Source organism: Coregonus lavaretus (genome assembly GCF_964263955.1).
Source record: "Coregonus lavaretus genome assembly, chromosome: 38".
Classification (NCBI taxonomy): Eukaryota; Metazoa; Chordata; class Actinopteri; order Salmoniformes; family Salmonidae; genus Coregonus; species Coregonus lavaretus.
Genome location: NC_140025.1, coordinates 22466271 through 22483462, shown reverse-complemented (window position 1 = coordinate 22483462; position 17192 = coordinate 22466271). Strand labels below are relative to the sequence as shown.

The following is a 17192-nucleotide window of genomic DNA, read 5'->3' as shown; positions in this document are numbered from 1 at the left end:
TACCAACATGTGAGATACTGTACTTTATTAATGTTTCAATGGAATCAACCAAAATCATACAATTATTTTATACAAAATAAATGTCACTAAAATCAAGGTTTCATAATTATTGGCACTCCTCATTTAGTACTTAGTGCAACCACCTCTGGCAAGGATAACAGCATGGAGTCTTTTCCTGTAATGTTTGACAAGGTTAAGGAACACATTTGGAGGGATTTTGGACCATTCCTCTATGCAGATCCTTTCAAGATCCTTCACATTCTTGGGTTTGCGCTTATTTTACATTTTAGTCATTTAGCAGACGCTCTTATCCAGAGCGACTTACAGTTAGTGAGTGCATACATTTTTCATACTGGCCCCCCGTGGGAATCGAACCCACAACCCTGGCGTTGCAAGCGTCATGCTCTACCAACTGAGCTACAGGAGGCTATATGATAGATTAATTTGTATTTTAAGAATAATGACTAAAGGATTTCACCCCAAATACAGTATAAATGTGTGAACGGTGTTAGAGTTATAATGTAGTGTCAACCCACTAACAGAGGGGGGCGGGACTAAACATTCCAGGGTGAAGGGGACTGAGAAAACTGGTTTAAAAAAGCCTCCTAAAGGTGGGCGGAGCAAAGTGCCTTTGTGTGTCAAGGGGTATAAAGCTGTATGTATGTTTTTTGGTGGCAGAGCTCTCCATGATTAAAAATACAGATCATTCTTGCTGGTTGTGGACCTTGAATCATTTATGATTAAAACCAGAGCCTTACAACCCCTGGTAATGATTCAAGCTTAGGTTGAATTAGAGATATAAATTCTCATGACACTATATCAACTGCCCTCTTCAACTCAGCCCACAGATTTTCGATTGGATTGAGGTCCAGCGACTGAGATGGCCATGGCAGAACATTGATTTTGTTGTCACAGAACCATTTATGTGTTGATCTTGAGGTATGTTTTGGGTCATTGTATTGTTGGAAAGTCCACCTACGGCCAAGTCCCAGCCTTTGGCAGAGGCAACCAGATTGTCAGCCAAAATTGCCTGATACTTGGTGGAATTCATTATGCCATCAATCATAACCAGTGCCCCTGGACCTCTGGAATTAAAACAGCCCCAAAACATCACTGACCCACCACCATATTTCACTGTGGGTATGAGGTGCCTCTTCTTGTATGCATCTCTGTTTCGACGCCAAACATGCTGATGCTGTATCTGACCAAAACGTTCCATTTTGGTCTCATCTGACCAGAGCACCTTCTTCCAGTCATAATTTAAATGACGTTTGGCAAACTCCAAGCGCTTGCATCTGTGTCTTAGGGTCAGAAAGGGCTTTCTTCTGTCAACCCTTCCAAAGAGCCTGTGGTTGTGGAGGTGGCGTCTGATGGTGCTTTTGAAACCTGGTGTCCCCAAGACGCCACCAAGGCCTGCAATTCTTTCACAGTGATTCTTGGGGATTTTGTTGCTTCTCTCACTATCCTCCTCCCTATCCTGGGGGGCAAAATGCATTTGCGTCCTCTACCCGTGAGGTTTTCAACTGTTCCATATCTTTTATATGTTTTAATAATTGCTCTGACAGTGCTCAGTGGTATATTCAATCGTTTATGGATCTTCTTTTTGCCATTACCAGATTTATGACGGTCTACAACCATCTGTCTTTTGAACTGCCTGTTCTTTTGTTTTCTTCATAGTGTTGGATGACAAAGGGATATTGCAAGCGTGTTACCTCATTTTTATACCCTAGTGAAACAGGAAGTGATGTAATGGCTCAATATAGTTAATAGTTAAATAAGTGGAATTTAATTCCTGGTTTAATTTTGGTAGATGTTATTTACAATAATCTTTAAGTGTGCCATTAATTGTGAAACCTTGATTTGGAGGACATTGATATTTAATTAAATCAATAAATGATTTTGGTGGGTTCCATTGGAACATTAATATAGTACAGTATTTCTCACATGTTGGTATTTTGAGTTTTTCTTTATAATTATATTGTTTATATTATTTTAAGTATTGTTTGTGCATTGCCAGTCAGGGGTGCCAATAATTTTGGAGCATACACATATAAATGATATACATTTACACATCCCAAAAAAAACTATCCTTTATTATTTTCCACTAACCCGACCACCCCTCTGTTGGGTTCTATTTTTCTCATAATTGGATCTGTATGTGATGAATAACTTAGAAGGAATGCATTAATGATAAGCATAGGTTTGTACTATACTGATATAAATTGTTTCACATAACAGGCTGTGATTCATGTAAGGAACGTTAGGGGGTAGGACAGATAAGACTTGTATTTCTTACAGATACGAACACTCTCTCTTTGTTGTCTGTGAAACCGTCCTTGAACGTAGGTACATAGAGTACAGATTGGAAGGGTGTCTTTTGGGTGCTGACTCTACAGGTTATTATGATAGCAACTTATGCCTGGGAACGGTGGAGTGCCAAGGGGTGGCGCGCCAAGGGGTTGGGACTAACCCGTGCGCCAACGGATTGGCTGAGTAAAGTCTAAAGCACACTCAGTCCTTTACTCTGATTGGCCAACAGAAGAGGTGGGAACACTCTGTCAGAGTATTTGAGAAAGAACCTGTAAACAATGGTTTAGTTCTCTGAGTGCCCTGCGAGGTATTTCAGTGGACCCGTATATACGAACCTTCATACTTATCATACATACATTTTGCATATAATAAATTAAGCTTGGATTGAAGATCTCTTGATTCTTATTCCAATACCAGATTTGAATTACGCAATTTCTAACACCTCCCTAATTGGAGTAAACAGGCGAACTGTTACCTTATTTTTTGTGTCAACATCAGGGGGACTGACAGAGGACAGCACCATGTGGAGGAGCCTGTCCAAATATTTCTGTGTCTTCTTCGTGCTGGCCCTGTCAGGCCTCTTCTTCCTGTTAAGCAACGTCAAAGTTCTGGAGGTAAGGGAAAGCCATCTGTACTCATAAAAAGTTACAAGTCCAACCTCCTTTATTCTTCCCACATTGCTTCCATCACCATCTACCTCCTTAACCTCTCGCAGAGCCGTGCTGCTTATGTCCAGTTTTCATTTAAATTAATGGGAGCGTTGCGCGCTCTGCAAAAGTTACACTTTATGCAGCATGCCTGTTAGTGACCTTTACTTTTCTCCTTAGCAGAATCTGAACTGCCAAACAGTGTCAACATTCTTCCAGCTCCAGAGCAGCATCCACACAGAGGCCCCTTCTCCTCTGGACCGCAACAAGAGCTACTGTGGCCTCCTGGGCCAGGAACCCTCACCCGAGGAGGCTCTGGAGGAGCGTTACCTCCTGGAGTCCATCGCCTGGCCAGAGCCTACGCCCCATTCTGTGAGTGTGTCCCTGGACCACACCAGTGATCCTGCACACAGCCATTTTGTGATCCTGCCAGCAGGGGGCAGGAGAGAGTGGCATGTGGGGGACCAGCTGGAGGCTCTGGTCCGGATGCACAATTTCCATGGGCATCTCAAGAGCCATGGTGGAGACTTCTTGCTGGCCCGATTGTACTCCTCCGAATTGGAGGCAGGCGTTGCAGGACAGGTGCTGGACCACAGGAATGGGACCTACTCCGCCATTTTCCCATTACTATGGCAAGGGTCTGCACAGGTGGAGATGACACTGGTCCATCCAAGTGAGGCAGTTCATGTTCTACGACGGTTACAAGAGGAACGGCCCGATCGGGTTTTCTTTAAGAGTCTGTTCCGCTCTGGAAAACTGTCCCAGACAACTGTATGTAACCTGTGTCTGCCGACAAACCAGAAGCCGCTGTGCAATTACACAGACCCCCACACGGGGGAGCCCTGGTACTGCTACAAGCCCAAGCTGCTGAGTTGTGACACACGGATCAACCACGCCAAGGGAGGCTATGTGAAACATCTGCTCACCAACAAAGAGGCGTTGCTCTTTCAGAGGTTAGTGAGGGGTACAGTATGTAAGTGAATGAGTGTAAAAGTGTGTCTAATTGAATCACAGACTTTGTTTCCGATGTATCAGATTGCTTGCTGCTGTGTATTTACTCAACATTAACTGCTATGTATTTATTCAACTTTTTCTCAGTGGTGTAAACATCAAAGTTCACATTCATCCTTCCGGGTCTGACAGTGTCACTGTGCTGCCTGAGAAAAAAGGTAGGAGAGCAAGGATATGCTACTGTAAAACTGTGTTTAAATTTTTTGCACTAGCTAGTCAGCCTACTAGCTATCCAGCTAGCTGCTATGATCTGCTACGTGGCTGTATACTTCAACCCTGGAGAGGTTCTGGGTGTGCAGGATAGTATTCCATCCCACTACTGCATCTACAGTAATGTAAGGCGGGGAAGCGCCAGCACCTTTGTTTCCATTGTTTTGTGTACCTGCAAAGTGATGATGCTAGCTGGTGCATCATGCTTGCGTTCCTCTTTCAGACAAAGCAGACGTGGAGAGAAGCAGCATGAAGACGGAGCCTACCAGAATCACTCCTTCCGGGTATTACTTCCAAGGGTCATGGCGAGCGCTGACTGGTGGTGTGATACGCCAGTTTAACGACTCGTCTGCCATTACTCAGTGTCTGAAGGGCAAGGTGGTGTACATGTACGGAGACTCTACTGCCAGACAGTGGTTTGAGTACCTCAACGCCTTATTACCAGGTGAGTGCTGTCTGCAAGTCCTGTGACATATCTCACTCTCTGCTGCCTCAGGTGCTTTCTAACTCTCTCTTCTGTCTTTCCAACTCCCAACCCAACCCCCCACTCATCTCCCTCCCTTGTTGTCACAGAGCTGAAGCAGTTTAACCTTCACAGTCCTAAGAATGTGGGGCCCAATATGGCGGTGGACAGCACCCACAACACCCTACTGAGGTACCGTTGTCACGGTCCTCCAATCCGCTTCTCCAATGTCATCGCCAGTGAGATGCGCTATGTAGCTAACGAGCTGGATGGCCTGACTGGTGGGTCGAACACTGTGGTGTTTATTAGCATATGGTCCCATTTCAGCACCTTCCCTGTGCAGGTCTACATTCGCCGGCTACGCCACATTCGGCGGGCGGTGGTGCGGCTTCTGGACCGTGCTCCGGGGACCTTGGTGGTGTTGCGTTCAGCCAACCTTCAGGCCCTAGACCCACAAGTGAGCCTGTACAATAGTGACTGGTACTCATTGCAGCTGGACAGGGTGCTCAGGGCCATGTTCAGGGGTCTGGATGTCTTGCTGATAGATGCCTGGGAGATGACCCTTGCCCACCACCTCCCCCATGCCATCCACCCTCCCCCCATCATCATCAAAAACATGATAGATATTATCCTCTCTCGTGTCTGCCCATGAAGAGCTAGCAGATTGAAGGCTGGATTCCGTATCGCCTAAGTATCACGGAAGATCTGCATAAAAATTCTGCGGTAATTTCCGATTTAACCGACATATGCAGTGTTTATGTGAATGCAGTCTCCGCAACCGCGGGAACATTGCCATCAATTGTCAATCGCGCTATAAAGCGGACCTTCGGCGCTACGGATTGAATAGAGCCCTGAGTTAAATGATTTATGTCAGAATTCTCCATTAGTCAACACGTATACATATTGACAAAATGCCTAGCAATTCAAATTCTACATACCGAACATTCTGTTGATTTACCTGTTGTCACGTCAGACTGAATGACCTGTTATGATTGTTACTCTCTCAAAATGTGGCTCGGAATGTAAATAATGACCTGCACATTTGTCTGTGAACATTTGCCTTATTCTCAACTGCAGAACATTTAACAACACTCCCATTTTCAAACATATAACTTAGAGGGATAACACACAAATGAATAGGTGCGTAGCCTGAAACTGAGAAACATACAATAGAAGACAAACTTCCAGACACATAAACACAAAAGTGTACACGTGCACACACACAGACAAAAACACACTCATGTGTGGGCACACACACAGACACACTCACACAGACACACACATAATACTACTACTAATAATAATAACAACAATTTAATCATAATAATATTCATCATCATTGATTTAATAATCCATTTAGCACTAATATAGAAATATGAAAAAAATAACAGAGAACAGAAAAGTAATTGTTTTGTTGAGTGACCTCTCTCCCCTCAGAGACACCCCTCTGATTCACTTTGCCCTCCCCTCCCTCCTTCCCTCCCCCTGACATTCAAGTACATCCCAATACTCAAGTCTTTCTTTCCTCATCTTATTTCCTTCTTTACCACTGATAGGTGAGAGGATAGGATAAGGATCCACCAGTGCGTTTCACCTGTCTAGGCCTGTCAGATCAGCTGTTGTGTAGGAAAGGAGACAAGAAAAGGAGGCCAATGAAGTGTATTGGGACAAAGCCATCCAATGGTTTCACAGCATTGATTTGAGACTAGAGAGAAACCAGACCGTGTGGTGACCTTTGCAGCTGTGTGTGTCTGCAGCTGTGAAGACCACAGACATACAGTGGGGAAAAAAAGTATTTAGTCAGCCACCAATTGTGCAAGTTCTCCCACTTAAAAAGATGAGAGAGGCCTGTAATTTTCATCATAGGTACACGTCAACTATGACAGACAAATTGAGAAAAAAAAATCCAGAAAATCACATTGTAGGATTTTTTATGAATTTATTTGCAAATTATGGTGGAAAATAAGTATTTGGTCACCTACAAACAAGCAAGATTTCTGGCTCTCACAGACCTGTAACTTCTTCTTTAAGAGGCTCCTCTGTCCTCCACTCGTTACCTGTATTAATGGCACCTGTTTGAACTTGTTATCAGTATAAAAGACACCTGTCCACAACCTCAAACAGTCACACTCCAAACTCCACTATGGCCAAGACCAAAGAGCTGTCAAAGGACACCAGAAACAAAATTGTAGACCTGCACCAGGCTGGGAAGACTGAATCTGCAATAGGTAAGCAGCTTGGTTTGAAGAAATCAACTGTGGGAGCAATTATTAGGAAATGGAAGACATACAAGACCACTGATAATCTCCCTCGATCTGGGGCTCCACGCAAGATCTCACCCCGTGGGGTCAAAATGATCACAAGAATGGTGAGCAAAAATCCCAGAACCACACGGGGGGATCTAGTGAATGACCTGCAGAGAGCTGGGACCAAAGTAACAAAGCCTACCATCAGTAACACACTACGCCGCCAGGGACTCAAATCCTGCAGTGCCAGACGTGTCCCCCTGCTTAAGCCAGTACATGTCCAGGCCCGTCTGAAGTTTGCTAGAGTGCATTTGGATGATCCAGAAGAGGATTGGGAGAATGTCATATGGTCAGATGAAACCAAAATAGAACTTTTTGGTAAAAACTCAACTCGTTGTGTTTGGAGGACAAAGAATGCTGAGTTGCATCTAAAGAACACCATACCTACTGTGAAGCATGGGGGTGGAAACATCATGCTTTGGGGCTGTTTTTCTGCAAAGGGACCAGGACGACTGATCCGTGTAAAGGAAAGAATGAATGGGGCCATGTATCGTGAGATTTTGAGTGAAAACCTCCTTCCATCAGACATTTTAGTCATTTAGCAGACGCTCTTATCCAGAGCGACTTACAGTTAGTGAGTGCATACATCATTATTTTTTTATTTTTTTTATTTTCATTTCATTTTTTTTTTACTTGCCCCCCGTGGGAAATGAACCCACAACCCTGGCGTTGCAAACGCCATGCTCAACCAACTGAGCTACATCCCTGCCGGCCATTCCCTCCCCTATCCTGGACGACGCTGGGCCAATTGTGTGCCGCCCCATGGGTCTCCCGGTCACGGCCGGCTACGACAGAGCCTGGATTCGAACCAGGATCTCTAGTGGCACAGCTAGCACTGCAATACAGTGCCTTAGACCACTGCGCCACTCGGGAGACACTAAAGTAAAACTGCATAAAATGTGGTAAAGAAATTAACTTTATATCCTGAATTCAAAGTGTTATGTTCAGGGCATATCCAACACAACGCATCACTGAGTACCACTCTTAATATTTTCAAGCTGGTGGTGGCTGCATCATGTTATGGGTATGCTTGTCATCGGCAAGGACTAGAGAGTTTTTTCGGATAAAAAGAAACGGAATAGAGCTAAGCACAGGCAAAATCCTAGAGGAAAACCTGGTTCAGTCTGCTTTCCAACAGACACTGGAAGTCAAATTCACCTTTCAGCAGGACAAATATACACTGGAAATGCTTATCAAGACGACATTGAATGTTCCTGAGTGGCCTAGTTACACTTTTGACTTAAATCTTCTTCAAAATATATGTCAAGACTTGAAAATGGCTGTCTAGCAATTATCAACAACCAACTTGTCAGATCTTAAAGAATTGAAAGAATAATGTGCAAATATTGTACAATCCAGGTGTACAAAGCTCTTAGAGACTCACAGCTGTAATCACTTGCAAAGGTGGTTCTAACATGTACAGTGAGGGAAAAAAGTATTTGATCCCCTGCTGATTTTGTACGGTTGCCCACTGACAAAGAAATGATCAGTCTATAATTTTAATGGTAGGTTTATTTGAACAGTGAGAGACAGAATAACAACAAATATATCCAGAAAAACGCATGTAAAAAATGTTATAAATTGATTTGCATTTTAATGAGGGAAATAAGTATTTGACCCCTCTGCAAAACATGACTTAGTACTTGGTGGCAAAACCCTTGTTGGCAATCTCAGAGGTCAGACATTTCTTGTAGTTGGTCACCAGGTTTGCACACATCTCAGGAGGGATTTTGTCCCACTCCTCTTTGCAGATCTTCTCCAAGTCATTAAGGTTTCGAGGCTGACGTTTGGCAACTCGAACCTTCAGCTCCCTCCACAGATTTTCTATGGGATTAAGGTCTGGAGACTGGCTAGGCCACTCCAGGACCTTAATGTGCTTCTTCTTGAGCCACTCCTTTGTTGCCTTGGGTCATGGTCATGCTGGAATACCCATCCACGACCCATTTTCAATGCCCTGGCTGAGGGAAGGAGGTTCTCACCCAAGATTTGATGGTACATGGCCCCGTCCATCGTCCCTTTGATGCGGTGAAGTTGTCCTGTCCCCTTAGCAGAAACCCCCCCCCCCAAAGCATAATGTTTCCACCTCCATGTTTGACGGTGGGAATAGTGTTCGTGGGGTCATAGGCAGCATTCCTCCTCCTCCAAACACGGCGAGTTGAGTTGATGCCAAAGAGCTCAATTTTGGTCTCATCTGACCACAACACTTTCACCCAGTTCTCCTCTGAATCATTCAGATGTTCATTGGCAAACTTCAGACGGGCATGTATATGTGCTTTCTTGAGCAGGGAGACCTTGCGGGCGCTGCAGGATTTCAGTCCTTCACGGCGTAGTGTGTTACCAATTGTTTTCTTGGTGACTATGGTCCCAGCTGCCTTGAGATCATTGACAAGATCCTCCCGTGTAGTTCTGGGCTGATTCCTCACCGTTCTCATGATCATTGCAACTCCACGAGGTGAGATCTTGCATGGAGCCCCAGTCCGAGGGAGATTGACAGTTCTTTTGTGTTTCTTCCATTTGCGAATAATCGCACCAACTGTTGTCACCTTCTCACCAAGCTGCTTGGCGATGGTCTTGTAGCCCATTCCAGCCTTGTGTAGGTCTACAATCTTGTCCCTGAGATCCCCTATTTGGTCTTGGCCATGGTGGAGAGTTTGGGATCTGATTGATTGATTGCTTCTGTTCACAGGTGTCTTTTATACAGGTAACAAACTGAGATTAGGAGCACTCCCTTTCAGAGTGTACTCCTAATCTCAGCTCGTTACCTGTATAAAAACACCTGGGAGCCAGACATCTTTCTGATTGAGAGGGGGCAAATACTTATTTCCCTCATTAAAATGCAAATCAATTTGTAACATTTTTTACATGTGTTTTTCTAGATTTTGTTGTTGTTATTCTGTCTCTCACTGTTCAAATAAACCTACCATTAAAATTATAGACTGATCATTTCTTTGTCAGTGGGAAACGTACAAAATCAGCAGGGGATCAAATAGTTTTTTCCCTCACTGTATAGACTCAGGGGGATGAATACTTATCTCATCAAAATTTATTAGTGTTTTATTTTTCATAATGATTTTACAAATGTTATAATTTTTCTTCAACTTTGACATTACAGAGTATTTTTGGTGTAGATCATTGATTAAAAAATGACAATTAAATCCATTTTAATCCCACTTTGTAACGCAAATACTTTCTGAAGACACTTTATGATATATATATAGCTATTGAGACAAATATAACTTTTTAATGCCTCATGAGCTTAGTTCAACTGTCTTACCCTCAGCAGGACCCAGAATATATAGTGCCTTGAGAAAGTATTCAACCCCCTTGGCATTTTTCCTATTTTGTTGCCTTACAACCTGGAATTAAAATGCATTTTTGGGGGGGTTTGTATAATTTGATTTACACAACATGCCTACCACTTTGAAGATGCAAAATATTTTTTCTTGTGAAACAAACAAGAAATAAGACTAAAAAAACAGAAAACTGTTCACCCCCCCCCCCCCCCCCCCCAAAGTCAATACTTTGTAGAGCCACCTTTTGCAGCAATTACAGCTGCAAGTCTCTTGGGGTATGTCTCTTTAAGCTTGGCACATCTAGCCACTGGGAATTTTGCCCATTCTTCAAGGCAAAACTGCTCCAGCTCCTTCAAGTTGGATGGGTTTCGCTGGTGTACAGCAATCTTTAAGTCATACCACAGATTATCAATTGGATTGAAGTCTGGGCTTTGACTAGGCCATTCCAAGACATTTAAATGTTTCCCCTTAAACCAAACGAGTGTTGCTTTAGCAGTATGCTTAGGGTTATTGTCCTGCTGGAAGGTGAACCTCTGTCCCAGTCTCAAATCTCTGGAAGACTGAAACAGGTTTCCCTCAAGAATTTCCCTGTATTTAGCGGCATCCATCATTCCTTCAATTCTGACCAGTTTCCCAGTCCCTGCCGATGAAAAACATTCCCACAGCATGATGCTGCCACCACCATGCTTCACTGTGGGGATGGTGTTCTCGGGGTGATGAGAGGTGTTGGGTTTGCGCCAGACATAGCGTTTTCCTTGATGGCCAAAAGGCTCAATTTTAGTCTCATCTGACCAGAGTACCTTCTTCCATATGTTTGGGGAGTCTCCCACTTGGCTTTTGGCACCAAACGTGTTTGCTTATTTTTTTCTTTAAGCAATGGCTTTTTTCTGACCACTCTTCCGTAAAGCCCAGCTTTAGTGTACGGCTTAAAGTGGTCCTATGGACAGATACTCCAATCTCCACTGTGGAGCTTTGCAGCTCCTTCAGGGTTATCTTTGGTCTCTTTGTTGCCTCTCTGATTGATGCCCTCCTTGCCTGTTCTGTGAGTTTTGGTGTGCGGCCCTCTCTTGGCAGGTTTGTTGTGGTGCCATATTCTTTCCATTTTTTAATAATGGATTTAATGGTGCTCCGTGGGATGTTAAAAGTTTCTGATATTTTTTTATAACCCAACCCTGATCTGTACTTCTCCACAACTTTGTCCCTGACCTGTTTGGAGAGCTCCTTGGTCTTCATGGTGCTGCTTGCTTGGTGGTGCCCCTTGCTTAGTGGTGTTGCAGACTCTGGGGCCTTTCAGAACAGGTGTATATATACTGAGATCATATGACAGATCATGTGACACTTAAATAAAGTCCACCTGTGTGCCATCTAACTAATTATGTGACTTCTGACGGGAATTGGTTGCACCAGATGTTATTTAGGGGCTTCATAGCAAAGGGGGTGAATACATATGCACGCACCACATTTCCGTTATTTTTTCATTTCACTTCACCAATTTTGACTATTTTGTGTATGTCCATTACATGAAATCCAAATAAAAATCCATTTAAATTACAGGTTGTAATGCAACAAAATAGGAAAAACGCCAAGGGGGATAAATACTCTTTCAAGGCAATGTAAGCCATTGTCATTGCAAACTAACACTGTATAGATTCAAAACATGGTTACAGCTGTCATTTTGATCTAATGTACGGTCAGTTCTTGCATCCATAGCCCAGTCTATGAATTTGAGAGTGGTTACAGACCCATCCCTCAGCTGTTTACCAAAGTGGTGCGGTGACTGTCCCTTGGGATAAATTAAAATGTCATAATCTAAATTCTAACTGTTTAGTATTTAGTAGGACGATTAAATGGTAACTGTACTGCCTCTTCTGGCCTTTCTCCGACCTTTACCATTTTGGAAAACGCGTTTTGTTTTGAGTTTGTCATCTCTACCAGGGCCGGTTTCCCAAAAGCATCTTAAGGTCCAGGACTGTCCATCAGTGTACTGGTACCAATATAGACGGGTTGATTGTTTAACAACAAAAGCGATGTGTGCGCAACAATGGGGCAAAAAAGACGAGTTGGCTTAGACTGTCGACAACATGTAAATTATATTTCGTATCCAAATGTTTATTGAACATATAAATACATTTGTACAATGAGCACTTGTTGTCTCTCAAATACATTGTTACGGTTGTTGCTTAGCTAGCTAACGAATTTCAGCCATATTAGCATAGACATGACATCAGTCAACACACCTCAAAACAAGACATGGTATCAATAACAAGATACAATGAGCTGAAACAAACCACCTACGATTCCCCTCATGGCAGCTTCTTGTCATTGTTGGTAGCTATCTGACCATTCAGAATCATAACCAGTGGCCCCACCTGTTTTGAGCCCCACATTTTTTTGCCTGTTTTGCATGTTATTTTGGCATTAATACGTGTCACATATCAGTTTGCAAACAATGTAAAAAAAAAAAACCATAAGCTTTAGAAAATGACACAGACAACGACTTCTGAGTATATATAAAATATATTTATTTATGCAATTTCAGGTAGAAGTTAATACAGGGTCACACAGGATTTAGATGGCTCCTCATAAGTTCTACAAAATGTCTAAAACAATCTCTGCTTTTTATACAAGTAGCCCCCCCCCCCCGGCAGATCAGGAGCCATCTTGTCATAGCGCACAAACAAGTGATAACGTTAGCTCCATTACTGCCCATATCTCCACACAGCTGTGCCCTTGGAAGATAGTAAAAGACAGGATGAACTGAAAACCCTGTGGTCATTCTGAGGCTCTTTGCTTTAACCGTGTGACTGGGTTACTCTGAAGCAACAAGAACAAATACAGGCCTATACAGGTCTATCTGTTCCTGAAGTTTTATCTCCATCCCATGTCCTTGACTACACACACAGACCAGCTGCAGGGAGCTAGAGGGAACCATCCTTTCTCAGAAGCAGGGACGGCTTGTTCAATAGGGCGATATGGGCGACGCACTGCCAAACGGGAAAAGGAAGGGATTTTTTTTCTAATCAATTATAAAAAAATAAAAATAAAAAAATATATATATATTCTTTTATAAATTTATAAAAAATTATATCACGGCAACAGCAGTTATCAGTGTTCACGTCTGATCTGACAGCCACTAAATGTCAAATCAGGCTAAAGTCGTGCTTCAAATGGCCCCGCCCGTTTTTTGGGCGATTTCAGTCAGGTTGAAAATCGCCCAGAAGTCTCTCATAGCCTGTCATGTAAAATCTATTTTTTTCACATTTCAAAGCTTTCAATACATTCTCTATGGGTGTCTGTGGGCTTGCACTTACGCGCTTTCGTCATACATAACGTAACCACGAATGAACGTAACTAAGAAAAGACCAGGTAGCAGCCTCAATCAATTCACTACTACTATCAAAATGGCTAGGCTTCAGTCCAACTCGATTGTGTCTTTGAAAGAAGTTCCTTTTTGTCGGCGAACAAATTAAGATAAATTGGCAACGAAACAATTAGGACCTCCCAGACCAAATTTAATAATTCAACAGGTTTCTACTAAAGGCGGAAAGTCCTACACCCGAGGATTTTCCAAAAATTGGTACGAACGAAAAAAGACATTGCCACTCAACTGGATGACGAGGGATACAGGCTAGCTGTCCGCCGCCACAACGATGAGGTTAGTGTTGATAATCACAAGTTTACTGGATGTGGATATGGTGTAATAAAGGCAGTTTATTCAGAGGTAAATATATCTGGAATCGCGTTCACGGACCCGTTCGTCAAACTCTTAGGGAGCAATAAATTAAGCCCCATTACTTACCATATCAGATAAGAGAAATTGCTGCAGCTACATATATTTTACATCCTGGCCCTACATAGTTCACTATTTGCATCACTTACCAAAATATTACATGTGGTCATATATGCTTGGAAAGTGGAGATGCCATAGAACGTCAAAAAAGTAAACATTGCTGGAGACACATTGTCGTTTTGGAGAAGACATCGCGTTTGCTAGCGAAGAGATTTGTTGTGGCAAATGAACTTGGGCTGGGAATTGCCAGGAACCTCACGATAAGATATATGCATCAGCATTGCGAGTCTCATGATTCTATACGTATTGCGATTCGATACTGTGATTTTATTGCGCACCATATGTCTGTTGCAGAGGGATCAGAAAGCCATGAGAACGAGTTTTGATCAGTCATGGAAATAAAAGTGCTGAAAACTAATTGGCTCCCAATGTGAAAAGATTGAGAACAAGCTATGAAGGAACAATAATGGTGTTTTGGTGCAGGTACAGCCAACTAGCGCTAAAATATTGCGATATTGTCAATACAGTATATCGTAAAGTATCACTATGTAACTCGATTTCTTTCACCCCAATCCCTCAAATTAACGGTAAATAACTGAATTGTTTGCCCCACATTTAGCTAAGATGATTAGCTAGCCAGCTAAAATGTTTTATTTAGTTAGCAGTCGCATCTACAATAGTTTACTGTCAATAACATGTCTCCAAAAATGACGTGGTGTCTCCAATTGTGTTGACATTTTACAATTGCAATGCGCATCCATGAGTATCCACTTTCTGTAGCTCAGCTGGTAGAGCATGGTGCTTGTAACGCCAAGGTAGTGGGTTCGATCCCCGGGACCACCCATACACAAAAATGTATGCACGCATGACTGTAAGTCGCTTTGGATAAAAGCGTCTGCTAAATGGCATATTATTATTATTATTATTATTATTATCTGAAGAGAGCCCCGAAACATTGTGTGCAGACATTTTATGCAATAAATGAAGTAGGTTCAATCTAGTAGTTCTGATCTTCTGATTGGTCCTGATGAGTTGGGCGAGGTCACCTCCAGGCTACTGTCACTGTTGCATTGGCTCTGAGTCGGGTTCTCTGTCTTCAAATGTTCAGCCTAAGAGAGGGGATTTTTGTGTGTGTGTGTGTGTGTGTTTAACAGTGATGATGTGTGTGTGTGTGTGTGTGTGTTTAACAGTGATGATGTGTGTGTGTGTGTGTTTGTGTGTGTGTGTGTCCTCAGAGCAAGAACTCGTGAGTTGGAAGAACTGAGAGGCCTATGGCGTGGGTGTTGTCCTTGGCCACCTGCTGACAAGGCTGACAAGATAGGACCCTTTTGTCCATTGTTATTGGATAGGAACAGAACTTATAACCAGCTCCTGACCTAAATAGATCTTAGCACAACATTTTACTCAACATATCATATTCCATATTCACTATAACAAATATATTTACTACGACATTAGCAAGAACCGCCACATCCTCAGCCGGCTAATCCAGTGTGTGAAGTTTTGCGGAGTGTTTGAGTTAGCTTTGCGAGGCAAAGATGAAACTGAGGGCTCCACCAACCCTGGTAAGCCAACACTTTTGAGATCAGTCAATAAATGCTTCTGGTATTGACTTATATGCTGCCCCTGTCTTCATGTTGTTGCTGGACATATCTTTTTTTTAAATGTGTGTAGGTCACCTAAATCATCAGAAAAATTGCCCCTCCTGAGAATTTTTTCAGGAGCCGCCACTGCTCAGAAGCACAGCATTTGCACCAAAGAAATGTCTCTACTATTGTTAAGCATATTCATTATTAACTATTAATATTAAACAAATCAGGTAAATACGTGTATTCCCCAATAGCCCATCCAAGAAGGCTCAATGTCATTGGCCACCGATAAAATTACGTCAAATCACGTTATATCTACAGTAACTGTGATTGGACTGATCATGTCAACATCATACTTTAAAAATCTTTACTAGCAGTCATCATCATGAATCAAGTCGACAATATACTGGCAAATCGTTTTTAATCCTTGTCATATGAAGAGAAATAATGAAGATAAATTATAGATAAAATGTATCGGTGCTCATTGGCCATTGGACTTCAACATTACATAACAAGTTGGAAATCGCAAATTCAACAATGAGTGGTTTGGAAGGAATCAGTGACAGTGGCTAACTGCAAGCATTGTAAAGCAATCACTAGCCTGCTATTCAGTGGAGTTGCTGTGTGGTCCCAAATCTGGGATTAAGGGTCTCTTTTCCAAGTTTAAAATGATAAACATTCAACATTGGCCATGCTGTCAATGAAGCATTATTTGCTCAAAACAACTGTTAACTCGGAATTCCGACTGGGACAATACGTTTTGAACGTTCATCCAACTCTGAATTGTACATCCGGAACTCAGGCCTCTTTCTAGAGCTACGACCTGAAGATCAATGACGTCATGATTCGACCAGTTGTCTTGAAAGCACCATAAATCCAGAGAGTGCCAGACTTTGATGAGTGCCTACTGTTCTGACTTGGTGGTGCACATGTAGCCTATAACCTGTTTTAGAGAAATGTAATCATCGAATATTGTAAGAGCTTTCATTGTCTGCTTATATGCCCCCTTTATTTATCCTACAGTTCTGACTTGGTGTACAGGGAGAACACTGTAAGAACGGCCCATGTTCTGAATTCTTTCGCTGTACATTTCAAAAGTGCTACACAAATAGTTATATTGACTACGACCGTCCTAGCTCGCTCATTAATGTCTTAATTGAAATTACGGATTGCCTTTTATCCGCTTGTCGTCCCCTTATGCCATAGTTTGTACATCTCAATTGTCATTAGAAACCACATTTGTTTAAGCAAGACAGCCATATCAGCAATGTTTTTTTATCAGCCTGAATGAATTGTTTCGCTGCCAGACAAGGCTCCGCTGATAGCCAGGTGTAGCAGTGGTAAGATGTTGGGACTGCTGTTGGGACAGCTTTATGTAGGCCCTGTTTGTGGGCACCGTTTATAACTGTTATAGTGCAATTCATGTATTGTTTACTGTTGTGTTGTGTAGTGGCTTTGCTGGCATGCATCCCACTTGTTTTGTTTTTTTGCCCCACCAAGATTTACATGCTAACATCGCCACTGATCATAACAATGCATGCCTTCTGGACACATCGATGCAGGCACATCATTT

General features: G+C 42.6%; 1 protein-coding gene across 1 annotated transcript; it reads left to right on the top strand.

The window, feature by feature from the left end:
- Positions 1 to 2831: 2831 nt before the first annotated feature.
- On the top strand, positions 2832 to 5293 carry LOC311112071 (NXPE family member 3-like; the record flags this gene model as incomplete). The annotated part of the gene is made up of 5 exons (XM_084155050.1): positions 2832 to 2924; positions 3138 to 3910; positions 4056 to 4126; positions 4402 to 4623; positions 4752 to 5293. 5 exons carry the CDS (start codon positions 2832 to 2834, stop codon positions 5291 to 5293), a joined length of 1701 nt encoding a protein of 566 aa, XP_084011176.1.
- Positions 5294 to 17192: the final 11899 nt, after the last annotated feature.